The 12,177-nt window shown below is 40.7% G+C and overlaps 1 protein-coding gene across 1 annotated transcript; it reads left to right on the top strand.

The window, feature by feature from the left end:
- The first annotated feature begins 669 nt into the window (after positions 1 to 669).
- LOC115004988 (E3 ubiquitin-protein ligase MARCH3) lies at positions 670 to 6,729 on the top strand. Its single transcript, XM_029426757.1, has 4 exons — positions 670 to 851; positions 4,300 to 4,504; positions 6,041 to 6,295; positions 6,491 to 6,729. Exons 1-4 carry the CDS (start codon positions 670 to 672, stop codon positions 6,617 to 6,619), a joined length of 771 nt encoding a protein of 256 aa, XP_029282617.1. The 3' UTR covers positions 6,620 to 6,729.
- The last annotated feature ends 5,448 nt before the right edge of the window (positions 6,730 to 12,177 follow it).

Genomic DNA, 12,177 nt, shown 5'->3' with positions numbered 1-12,177 from the left:
ATACTTGACCTAAAACCACAAATTTCTACATTTCTGCTTTAGTTCTGTTTTAACAAATAGGATCCAGTGTGTTATGAGTGAGCTTTAGAGGTGTCGGTAGGTATACTTCTCACTCTGGACATTATGCCAAGCTATGCTGCACAAATACATACTACAGATACGCAGATATCTCCCTATTGCACTCTTCCAAAATTTTGAAAATATTCACTTGAATCTTTAATTTGCCATATAGTCTTTTTAGGAAACATGTAAATCAGCAATGTAAGGTACTGCAAAAATTATATTGCCACCAGAAACTAAACTAAGTATCACACCTGCATCAAATATTATAACGCTATAAGTACCTGTATGTGATAATCACTTTCTATTTGTATTCTCCCACCATTTACATTGTTATGGTATGTCATTTGTTTGAACCTTTTAAGGTATATAATAATATCTGCTGTACATTGAGCATAACTATTCAAATGTAATATAATATCAAAATAGCCATATCCAACATAATGTTGCTGGTCAGGATATCGTTTTTATCTAGTGTTAACCAAAAAAGAGTCAATACAGGGACTTGTGTAGGGCACTTGATAAAAGAAAAAGTATTAAATTCTGGCATTTTTGTACCTGCTGTGTCTCCGTGTCTGCTAACAGATGTGCTGCTCCTGACATGGGTGAATGGCCCCTTATAGAGCAGACATGACAGCAGAGGAACTCCTGAGCCCATGGGTGTACAGCCCTGTGGGGGAGGTCAAGTTAATGTCTGAACACGGGCTGGAGAAGGAACTCAACAGATGCAACCAAGAAGTAACGCATCACGCAGACATGGCCACTGAGGAATGTACAGCCATCACTGACAGGTAACACAAATGTCTTCTCTCTTCTGTGAGCTGTTTGATATCTCTGGGAAAGTATGTTTTAAGGGTTCAGTATGCATGAAACAAACGGTAAACAAAAGCTAATTTGACGTGTTGTTTGACCACGCATAAAGGCCTGAAATAGTGAAGATAAAATGAAATGTTTATTTATTTATTAAAATACGGATAGTAGTAGATTATCTTGGCAGCAGGATTTTGATATTCATGTCAATGAAAACGTTTGGAACCCTAACCCTCGTTTTAAAAGACAAATTAATTTAATTATTAGAAAAAATAAGATGCCAACATCAGATTTTAAGTAGCATAAAATGCAATTTAACACCTGACTGCAGGCGCAAATATTGTTCAGTTTATTCCCTGATAAATGTAAACATCACATAAATATATTCCACTACTGTGGTCCTGCCCAACTATTCAGAAGCTCTGGATTGAGGATGAATCTTATATCTCTCAGTTATTGAAACAAAAAGTAAGCTTGACTCCACTTCAGTGAATCTTAGGTTATTTTTTTTTTAAGGTTATATTTTTGGGCTTTTCATGCCTTTATGATAGAGAAGTGCAGATATGAAAGGGGGAGAGAGAGAGGGAACGACATACAGCAAACGCCACAGGTCGGACACAAACCAGTGGCCGCTGTGGGAAAGGACTAAGCCTTTGTATATGGGACACCTGTGCTACCAGTTGAGCTACTGGGACGCCCCTGAATCTTAGGTTTTAATTTCCTGGACCCTATATTACAGAGTTACAATTTTTCTAAAATACAAGTTTATGTTGAAAGGTCACACACCGTTGGTCATGCCCTCGGGAGCAATTTGGGGTTCAGTATCTTGCCCATCTATCCCTATCTATGATTTTTCCAGCGCCTTTAACACCATCCAGCCCCTACTCCTAAAAGATAAACTGACAGAGTTGAGGGTGGACTCACATCTGGTGAGATGGATTACGGACTACCTTACAGAGAGACCACAGTACGTCAGGCTGAAAGGCTGCACTTCTGATACTGTGGTCAGCAGCACTGGAGCACCACAGGGCACGGTACTCTCCCCTGTCTTGTTCACCCTCTACACCTCTGACTTCCAGCACAACTCTGAGCTCTGCCACATGCAGAAATACTCAGATGACACTGTGATCGTTGGCTGTGTCAGGAATAGACAAGAGGGGGAGAACAGGAACCTGGTGGAGGACTTTGTGAGGTGGTCCAAGTCGAACCTTCTGCTGAACACCTTCAAGACCAAGGAGATGGTGGTGAACTTCCGAAGGATCAGGCCACACCTGCAACCGGTGTCCATCGATGGGGTCGACGTGGAGGTGGTCAGGACCTACAAATATCTGGGGCTGCAGATGGACAACAAGCTGGACTGGACTGCAAATATGGACACTCTTCACAAGAAAGGGCAGAGTTGTCTGTACTTTCTGAGAACATCATCTACAAAAAAATGCTGTTGATGTTCTACCAGTCTGTGGTGGCCAGTGTTCTCTTCTATGCTGTGGTGTGTTGGGGAGGAAGCAGCAAGAAGAGGAACGCGGCGTCTGGACAGACTGGTGAGGAGGGCTGGCGAGGAGGGCTGGCTCTGTAGTGGGCACAGAGCTGGACTCCCTGGTGACAGTGACAGAGAGAAGGACCTTGGATAAACTGTTATCCATCCTGGACAATGCCCACCCCCCCCTGCACAGCACATTCACCAGGCAGAGGAGCGTGTTCAGCGGCAGACTGCTGTCCCTGTCCAGCTCCACAGACAGGCTCAAGAACTCTTTTGTCCCCCTAGCCATAAGACTGTACAACTCCTCTCGGTGATAGCAGGGGGATTCAAACAATTCAAACAATTCAAACATTTCAAACACTTCAAACTTTCAATCCATAAACAAAACAATGGTCAATTGTTATAACCCGGCTCGGCAAGGGAACAGGAGTAACATAAAACCAGATGGTCATGGTTTAAATAAAGTATATTTATTAATAGAATACGGATAATTGGCAACCAATTGCTTTTCAAGAGACAAATAGAACAAAAGGAGGGCTCTTAACATAAGAGCATAAGGCATAAGACAATTCTAAATCAAAGCTCGGGGTGAAAACTGGATTAACACAAAATACAAACAAAAAGTCATAACAGCACCGGAGCACCTAGCGTGCTTAACAAATAACCCTAAACAGCTTGTTCTACAGGCTGACAAGCTATCTCACCTAAACAACGCGGACAGCTTGCACGGAACACGAAACACAATATGCAACATTCAATGTATTCTATGAGAGCACGACAGTCTCGGACCAAACAAAAATGCATATGCGTAGGCTGACAACACAAAGCAGCCACGACTCCACCGGTCTCTCCAGTGCGCCTCGGATTGGAGAGCCGGAACAGGTGCACCACCAATCACAGCCGGTCTTCATCAAGGTGGGAGGAGGAGGTGTCCCCGCAGCCAATCAAGCGGGCGGCGGTCACACAACCAAATCTGCATACCTAAATAGGGACACAAGGTGCATGCATCCACAAAGTAATCCCCCGCAGATAACTAAGGCCGTGGCCGTAACATCAATGTTGCAGTGTACTTTTGTAATTCTTTATAACAGCCTATATCTTTACTTTTGTATTTATAATGTATCGCTTATTTTTATTTTTATTGTTACTTACTTTTTAATGGATGGAGGGGGGGCAGATGTGTAATGTTATATGTTATATGTCTTTAAGCTACTGGATGCCAACATTTCCCTCGGGATGAATAAAGTATCTATCTATCTACCTCCTGAGCCACAGCCGCCCTGTTACTGTCATTGTTTACTGTCAATGGTCTGAGACCATAAAATAAGTGATTGTTAAGGAGTAAGTATTGGTAAGGAGAAGGAATACTAATTTTATTTATTTACATTTGGTGACTTATATGATATATACTTATTTACTTGTGTTCAGTCTTCATCTCATGAAGTATTGCTATGTTTAGTAATTCAACTAGTTATTTTGTATTTTCTTATTCTCTCTTTATGAAAAAAGATTTTTATAATATGTACAAGGGATGGATGTGTGTGTATCTTTGCATGTATTCTTGGTCCCGCCTGCCATCAGATTCTTACTTTTAAAAAACAAAAGTCCGCCATGAATGTATTATCTGATTATGTTGACAGCACTCAGTGGAAAAATATTATTGAGAAAGGACAGTGCACATTGCATGTTCCATCAGGTGTTTTTGAGGCACTTCAAGGGTCCTGTTGTCACTTCATTATAATTTGAATCAATTAAAATTGGATCCAGTGAGGGTAGGTAAAAAATGTTCTACTATATGGGCCCCCCTGATAGAGTCTTATGAAATTGGAGACCTTGAGTGTTTCTGTTTGGGGTCAATGACATGAGGCTTCTCATAGAACTACTATCATAACACCAGTAAGGTAATTGTTTCCAGCAGACGTTCACATACACTCCTCTCTGACTTCCAGTCTATGCAGTGAGGAGCCATTTTGTAGGATCTGCCATGAAGGCAGGGCCTCAGGGGAGCTGCTGTCTCTGTGCAAATGCTCTGGTAGCTTGGCCATGGTGCACCGGACCTACTTGGAGCACTGGCTCACTGCCTCCAACAGCAGCCACTGTAAACTCTGCCACCACCAGTTTACAGTGGAGCGCCTGCCAAAACCTCTTACTGAGGTAGGCCTCACAATGTTGTTCATCAACTCAGCATTCAATTCTTTAAGGGTTGTATCGGTCCAAGCTTTGTGATATTGAGAGTTCTACCTGCACCCATACACAATAAGCAATGATTATACATTCAAAACCTGGGCAAATAAAACCAAAACTATCTTTAAAGCTTATTGAGAAAATATATTTGTTATTTTGGTGAGTCAACCCTTCAAGTCTAAAGTAGTGTACTTTCCCTTTCTTCTAATTCTTAGCTGAAGATGTATAGAGATTCCTCTGAACAGTTAGAAAAACACTGATGCGGTCCTTTAAATAATGTTGACATTGCAGTCTTGCTTAGGGCATTTTAAGCAACGGCTAAATCTGTAGATTTGCTGTTGCTTATGCTGCTTTTGCTCAACTTAAAGGCAGTTAATACAAAAAGGAGGACAAAACAAATGGATCACTAACGTGTCTGAGTTAAGATCGGAGCTAGAGTCAGGATGATGTTAGCTTAGTTTGGCAAAATGACTGGTAGCAAAGTTTCAGTTAAAAAGTTCTATAATACATCTTCCAACAGATGTGGAACTTATTTCAAAGGACTCATCTCACTATCAAAAAAAGAGAATATTGAACCATTTCTTTAATATGAAAAGCAACACTAAAATACAAATTTACATTCAACCAATGACAAAACATGTGAGCGTCACCTGATATCCAGTGGGCCTGCTCTGTTTCTCTCAATGAGACAGCAGATGTCAGTGGGAGGAGCCTCCTGGCGAGTTGCTGCCTTTGTGTTTGAGAACCTGCTGCTGTTAGCTGGAACATTTGTAGCCTCCCCCTAAAGCTACTTAGCCTGAGAGCCAGATTAGATGGTGTTTTCTTCCCTTGCTGCTCTGCAGAGCACAGTACTGCACAGAAATGTTTTATTAGTGGCCTTGTTGTCTTCCTGCTCTTCATGTTGCATGTGTGGTCACAGCCAGTAATCTGCCGATTAAGCACCATATTCTCCATCAGGTTAAGCTACACAGTGAACAGCATAAACCTGCTGTCATGCAATACTGGACACATGTGCGCACATGCACAGAAACACACTTTACATTAATAATGTATACAGATGAATGTATCTGTTCTGGAGGCGATACACATCTCTATCTAAGTTAACCAGCAGGCGCTGCACACATTGTACACTAACATGGGTGTTGTCACTATTTTTGGCATATATATTATATATTATATTATATATATTATATATGCATTAATATATATATATATTATATATATATATATATATATATTAATGCATAATATGATAGTAGTAATATGATAGGAATGTAGCATTTCTTTACTAGATATTTAAGGGTTTTTAATACTATTTATGACACTATTACTAATACTACTGCTAACCTCATGCAACAGTTCACATGATCCAAACATTTAGCACCACCTGCTGGCCAAATGCCTTACTTTCCACCTCAGGAGTTCCATCTGTATTGTCCATATTTCGGTCAAATATGCCCACCATATTTGACCGTAGGTTGAACTTTCATGATGTGCTTTAACCAGCCTTCACCTTCCTCCTTCTCCCAATGGTTGTGTTCTTCATCCATGCAGCAGCAGAGGAGGACGCTGTGTGGTGATGCAGTGTGTTTCCTGTTCATCACACCTCTGGCTAGCCTATCAGGATGGCTGTGTGTTCATGGAGCCATGGACCTCTACTACACCAACGGCATGGAGGCCCTGGGGCTCCTGGTCCTCACGCTGGCCCTCTTTACCATATACGTCTTCTGGACTGTAGTACGTTCAGGGTGTATACTTTTCATTCAGAGAGTACATATTATGCTTATTTTACTTTACCTAACCTTAAGTCTGCACTTAATTCTCTGCAGACCCTTTCCGGTTACAAACATCTTTTGATTTGGTTGTTAACATAAAAATGTTGGTTAGCAGCTTAAATGTACTGAGATTTTTTTTTATTCAATCGTTTAATGTTACTTTGAATCCAAACATGTGGACAACACGTGGAAGAAAACCGACCAGAGAGTGCGACTGCAGATTCCCTCGTCTGCCCATAACACATCTAACCTACAGACCCGGTCCATAAACACCCACGGCAAAGCCACCAACAAAGAGACTATGGTGTAGACTAATGTCTGCAATACTGATTATACTTCACACATGAAGGAAACAAAGCTACAGAGATGAACCAATCCGGACATTAAAGAGTTGGGAGACTCCTGCTACAGGACTGTTAGACTAGCCTCTGTAACCTTTTTCTGGGAACAACGGTGTGAAAGGGGCCTTTCAATCTGTCCTACAGTGATGAAAACTAACATCTTGTGACTTGTAGCTGTGTCTCAATTCAGGGGCTGCAGCCTTTGGAGGACGCAGCCTTCGCAGTCTTTGGAGGCCGGGTCCTCCGTAGACCGCGAAGGCTGAACTGAGTGGTCTTCGAAATGAGGTGGTCCGGTCTACGAGGAATTTCCTGGTACGTCACCAAGTGTTAACCCCCCTACCTTTTGCCGCTCCCGTCGCCTAGCAACTCTCTGAAGTTATCAAGTGCAGTTGATGGCTTACTTTAGCATTTGTTCCCAGAGAACAGAACCAGAGATAATACTTTTCTTTTTTTCTTTTCAAATTTGATTGAAGATATGTTTTATCACCGGTGCATAATGTATTTTAGACAGTGGAGGGGCATCTCATACACACTCTGGAGACAACCCCAGATGATGCCTCCCATCAGGAGACACCAGGGGCTTCATTGTGGCAGCCCATCCAAGTCCAGCAGCAAACTTTATCTGTATATACACAGTAAATGTTTTTATTGTTTATAATAATCGTTCAATAATTTTCTTTGTTCGATCATTAATTTCCATTACAAAATAAATCCTTCTTGAACGTTGAAATCAATTAATTATGTTTTCATTAATTTTCATTTATAGTTCATAGTAAATTAAATATATATTCATCATTATATATATTATTTATTTCAATTGATTTCATTTGTCAACAAGTTTCTCCAGCAGAGAGAAGAGTCTGTCCATCCTCTCCCTGCTCTCCATCCTCTCCCTACTCTCCATCCTCTCCCTGCTCTCCTCTCTTATGCCTCTGTCTCCGTCTCCCTGAAACAAAACAAAATGTTAGAGCAGGTTTAGCTGTACACCACTAAACAAATGCAGACTAAGTTGCAAAATAAGTACACATATTATAAATAATAAAATATGTATAATCAATCCGAACGATTGCACTGAACTTTTTAAGTGATATTCAACTGTCAGAAAACCAAGCAGGTAATATGAAGTATAAAAAAACTTCAGCCCCCACTTTGTTGGCTTGGCCTGTACTGCTTGATGCAGATCCTGGCCTTGGTACCAACCATCCTCTCGTCGACTGCAAAGTGCTGTCTTGGGTGGTAGATGGCCTTGCAGTTCATACACATCATTTCCATGAGAGGTCTGACCCGGTGGAGGTGGTCCTTTTTCTGATAATTTTCCTAATTTTTCTCTGGGTCACTCATATGAAGATTAGATCAAATGAACTGTCCTGTACAGTCTTGGGACATGATAGTGGCAGGGAATGACACATGGAAAATGGTTTGCCTACACCAAAAGTTGCTCATCCTTCTGCAGGCATGTGCAGGCAGGAACTGACATGTACAGCAAATTAACTTCTTAATTTCTTCTGGGGTTATTTCAGTCCAGATGAACTTTCTCCCTCTCTCCAGGTTTTTGGCTGCATTCTTGTTTATGTTTTCACAGAGGAGTTTGAAAACTGCAGCATCAAACTGGGAAAAAATGTCACCTGGTGCTGGGTTTTCCATATCGAGAGGGGGTTGGACACCTGGGGTGGTTGAGGGACTCCATCATCGGGCTCTGCCTCAGTCTGCCATCTTTGAATGATGTGGTGAGGGGCTTTTGTCTCTGACAGCATCACCAGATCCTTCTGCATCCCCACAGCTTCTCCCTCTACAGCCCTGAATGTGATCTCTGGTGACACCTCCTCATCTCCAGCTCCAGCTTGCCCACAGCCTCTGCTAGGACGCAGGCTACTTGAAGAAGATGCGCAAATTTACGCATAGAAAATACAATTACACACCTAGTACGACCTTGGTACACTGTTCTAAACAAGTCACCACGCAATACAAGTGTTGCTTTACATAACGTCTTGCTTCCATTTTAATTAAATCCGCTGTTTTCCGCTCTATTTCTCCACTATGTTGTCTGTGTTTCTCGGGCTTTTGGGAGAGGTGTAAGTGAAATTACCGTAATGAATCAATATTTGCTGTAAAGCGCAGAGTCTCAGCTTTCAAAAAACATTGGAATAATTTTGATAGCGCAAACCATGATGTAATTACAGTAATCCAAAGTTTTGCTTGTGCAACATGTCGCCGGCGACACGGTCGTTGTTAAAGGGTTAGAAGTTTTTCTGAAATTGAGGTCATCTTGGCCAAATTAAGTATTTTTTCTCCTGAAATTTAGGTCATTTTCACAAAATGAATATTATTTGAGAATTGATGCATGAAATGGAAGGTTTTTCTGAAAATTCAGGTCTTTTTGACAAAATAAAGTTTTATTCATGAAAATGAAGTTATTTTATATTCTGAAAATGTAGTTAATTTTGATAAAAAAAAATTTTTTTTAGGGATTTGAAGGTTTTTCTGAAATTGAGGTAATTTTAAAATATATATTTTTTTATTTGAAGTCCATCCATCCATCCATCGTCTACCGCTTATACGCTTATTAATTCCAACGTAGCGGCGCTCAGCCAGGGACTTGTGAGTATCCCCACACCCGCCCGACGCCTCACACCTTGGGCAACTCCAGAGAAGAATAAAGTCCAACCCCTATCCAGGAGTACGGTTCCAGAGCCAAGACTGTGCGTAGAGGTAAGCCCCACCAGATCCAACTGGTAGCGCTCCACCTCCCGCACTAGTTCCGGCTCCTTCCCCCACAGAGAGGTGACATTCCACGTCCCCAGAGCCAGCTTCTGCTGCACGGGTCTGGTCCGTCGAGGTCCCTGAACATCACTGTGTGACAGCGCACCCAAGGGATTTGAAGTAATTTTTACTAAATACAGGTTTTTTGAGAGATTCATTTTTTTTCATGGAGATGACAGTCACAGTTCTAAAATGTCTGTGTCAAGGTACTAGAATGTCCGCGTCACCATTCTAAATGTCCGCGTCACAGTTCTAGAATGTCAGCGTCACAGTTTTAAAATGTTCGTGTGACGGTTCAATAAGGTCCAAGTCACAGTTCAAGAATGTCTGCTTCATGGTAATTCAGTTGAATTCACATTTTTAGAATATCCACGTCACCATTCTAGAATGTCCATGTCACGGATCAAGAATGTCATCGTCACAGTTTTAAAATGTCCGTGTGACGGTTCAATAAGGTCCAAGTCACAGTTCTAGAATGTCCGCGTCACGGCTCAAGAATGTCCAGGTCACAGTTCTAGAATGTGTGACATATCACAGTTCTAAAATCAAAGCGTCACTGTAATACAGTTCTAAAATGTCCGTATAACGGTTCTAGAAGGTCTCATAATTGTAGAATGTCCACGTCATAGTAATTCAGTTTAATTCACACTTGTAGAATGTCCTCGTCACGGATCCAGAATGTCCAGGTCACAGTTCTGGAATGTTCACGTGACACGCCAAAGTTTTAGAATGTCCGCGTTATGGTTCTAGAATTTCCGCGTCACGGTAATTCAGTTGAATTCACAGTTTTAGAATGTCTGTGGCACGGTTTAATTTATACTTCAAGAATGTCTGCATGACGGTCCTAGAATGTCCGCGACACAGTTCTCGAATGTCCACGTCATGGTAATACAGTTGATTTGACATTTCTAGAATATCCGCGTCACGGTTGTGAAATCCCCGGGTCTCCGTTTTAGAATGGATATTCGAGAACCGTGTCACGGAAATTCTAGGACCGTGACACGGTTCTCGAATATCCGCGTCACGGTAATACAGTTGAATTCACATTTCTAGAATGTCCGTGTGACAACCATTTTTTTGAGAAGTCATTTTCAAGAAATTAAGGTTTTTTGAACTTTAAACCCATCTACCTTATTACCAACAGCTGAAGACGGAGAACCACATGACTGTGTGTTGGGAAAAATATTCTTAAAGAGACCCACAAAGTCTTTATCAAAATCAAATAAGGGTTTTAATCAATATTCTTGCAAGAAGGAGCTGAGTTTATATATACAAAAGATGATCAAACTCACACATACAGGTTTGTAATACTGTGTTGCTTAGAGGAGTGACTGTCCCCTCCGCGATATATATATATAGAGACATCGATCAAAGGAAATAACTGATTCAGATCAGTTCTTCATTAGTTTATTGCTTGTTTACAGTAAAGACAGATGTGCTGATCAATCAACTGAGGAATGTTCTTTGATTGATCTCTAGTTCAGCAGCAGTTCACACCCCTGTAACCTGCTGTGGCTAAACACTCAGTATCTGTATTTTTCCTATCACTGTGACAGACACAGACCAGAAAACTTTACCAAGACCAGACTTGACTGACATTCCCTATGAGAAACCAGAGATAGAAATGTTTCATTTGGTTGAGAAGATAGTACAAATGCGACAGGATTTGCTGTAGTGACACTAAAGTATTAAGAGCAGAACCCCTACCTCATCATTTGTCAGCACAAGCAGCAGAACTAATAGCATTGACAGTGGCACACAGATTAGGGAAAGACAAAGTTTTAAATCAAATCAAATCAAATTTATTTATAATGCCCAATATCACTAATTATACATTTGTCTCAGTGTGCTTTACAGACTGTACAGGTTACGACACCCTCTGTCCTTAGACCCTCGCATCGCACAAGGAAAAACTTCCTAAAAGAAACCCCACAATTAAAGGGGGAAAAATGGAAGAAACCTCAGGGAGAGCAACTGAGGAGGGATCCTTCTCCCAGGACTGATAGACGTACAATAGATGTCGTGTGTACAGGATAAACAACATAGTACAAATACAACATTTGACAGAAATGATGTTGTGTTAAAAAAGAGAAAGTATGGATGAATCAAGGAAAATGTCAAAAAGGCTTCCTGGTGTCCAGCAGGACCAGGGCAGCAGGCGCAGCCACGATTCCTGATCCTGACGTAAACTTTATCAGTGGCAACCTGCCACGTGAGAGACACAGAAACGGGATGATGAGTTAGTAACATACATTTATATATATGTATAGATATATCTATATATATATCTTGGATATATATAGATATATATATATATCTATATATATATATATCTTGGATATATATATATATATATATATAGATATCTATATATATATCTATATATATAGATATAGCTATCTAGATATCTATATCTAGATATATAGATATATATCTATATATAATGCGATCACTATCACCAACAAAAACATTGATATTAGATCTGTCAATATTGTTGTAGTTTTTTTTACATCTTTTCTTTTTTAATACAGAGATCTCAAAGATAATCAATACACTCAAGGATCATTTATTGTTATTCTTCAACACAGGCTTGTAAAACAAAATGTAGTTGCAGCCTAGTCCCATTTACACGTCACCACAAAAAGAAGACAAAACTAAAACAGCAGTGCATTCCTGTAGTAACTTCTTGGAATTTGCATCAGGAGAAATGTAAACAGCAGCAACAAAAACAATGGTGAATTCTCTGGGCAGATAATATGGCCGGCGT

The sequence above is a fragment of the Cottoperca gobio genome, chromosome 3 (assembly GCF_900634415.1).
Source record: "Cottoperca gobio chromosome 3, fCotGob3.1, whole genome shotgun sequence".
Lineage (NCBI taxonomy): Eukaryota > Metazoa > Chordata > Actinopteri > Perciformes > Bovichtidae > Cottoperca > Cottoperca gobio.
The sequence above is the reverse complement of the archived record's forward strand: the minus strand, read 5'-3'. Positions and strand labels throughout refer to the sequence as shown.

Bases quoted from the DNA above. Each gene is read 5' to 3' on its own strand.
- LOC115004988 (XM_029426757.1), top strand. From the start codon at position 670: ATGGCCCCTTATAGAGCAGACATGACAGCAGAGGAACTCCTGAGCCCA. The intron at 852-4,299 runs GTAACACAAATG...TCTGACTTCCAG, and splicing joins TGTACAGCCATCACTGACAG to TCTATGCAGTGAGGAGCCAT. The intron at 6,296-6,490 runs ATTCAGAGAGTA...AAACATGTGGAC, and splicing joins GTTCAGGGTGTATACTTTTC to AACACGTGGAAGAAAACCGA.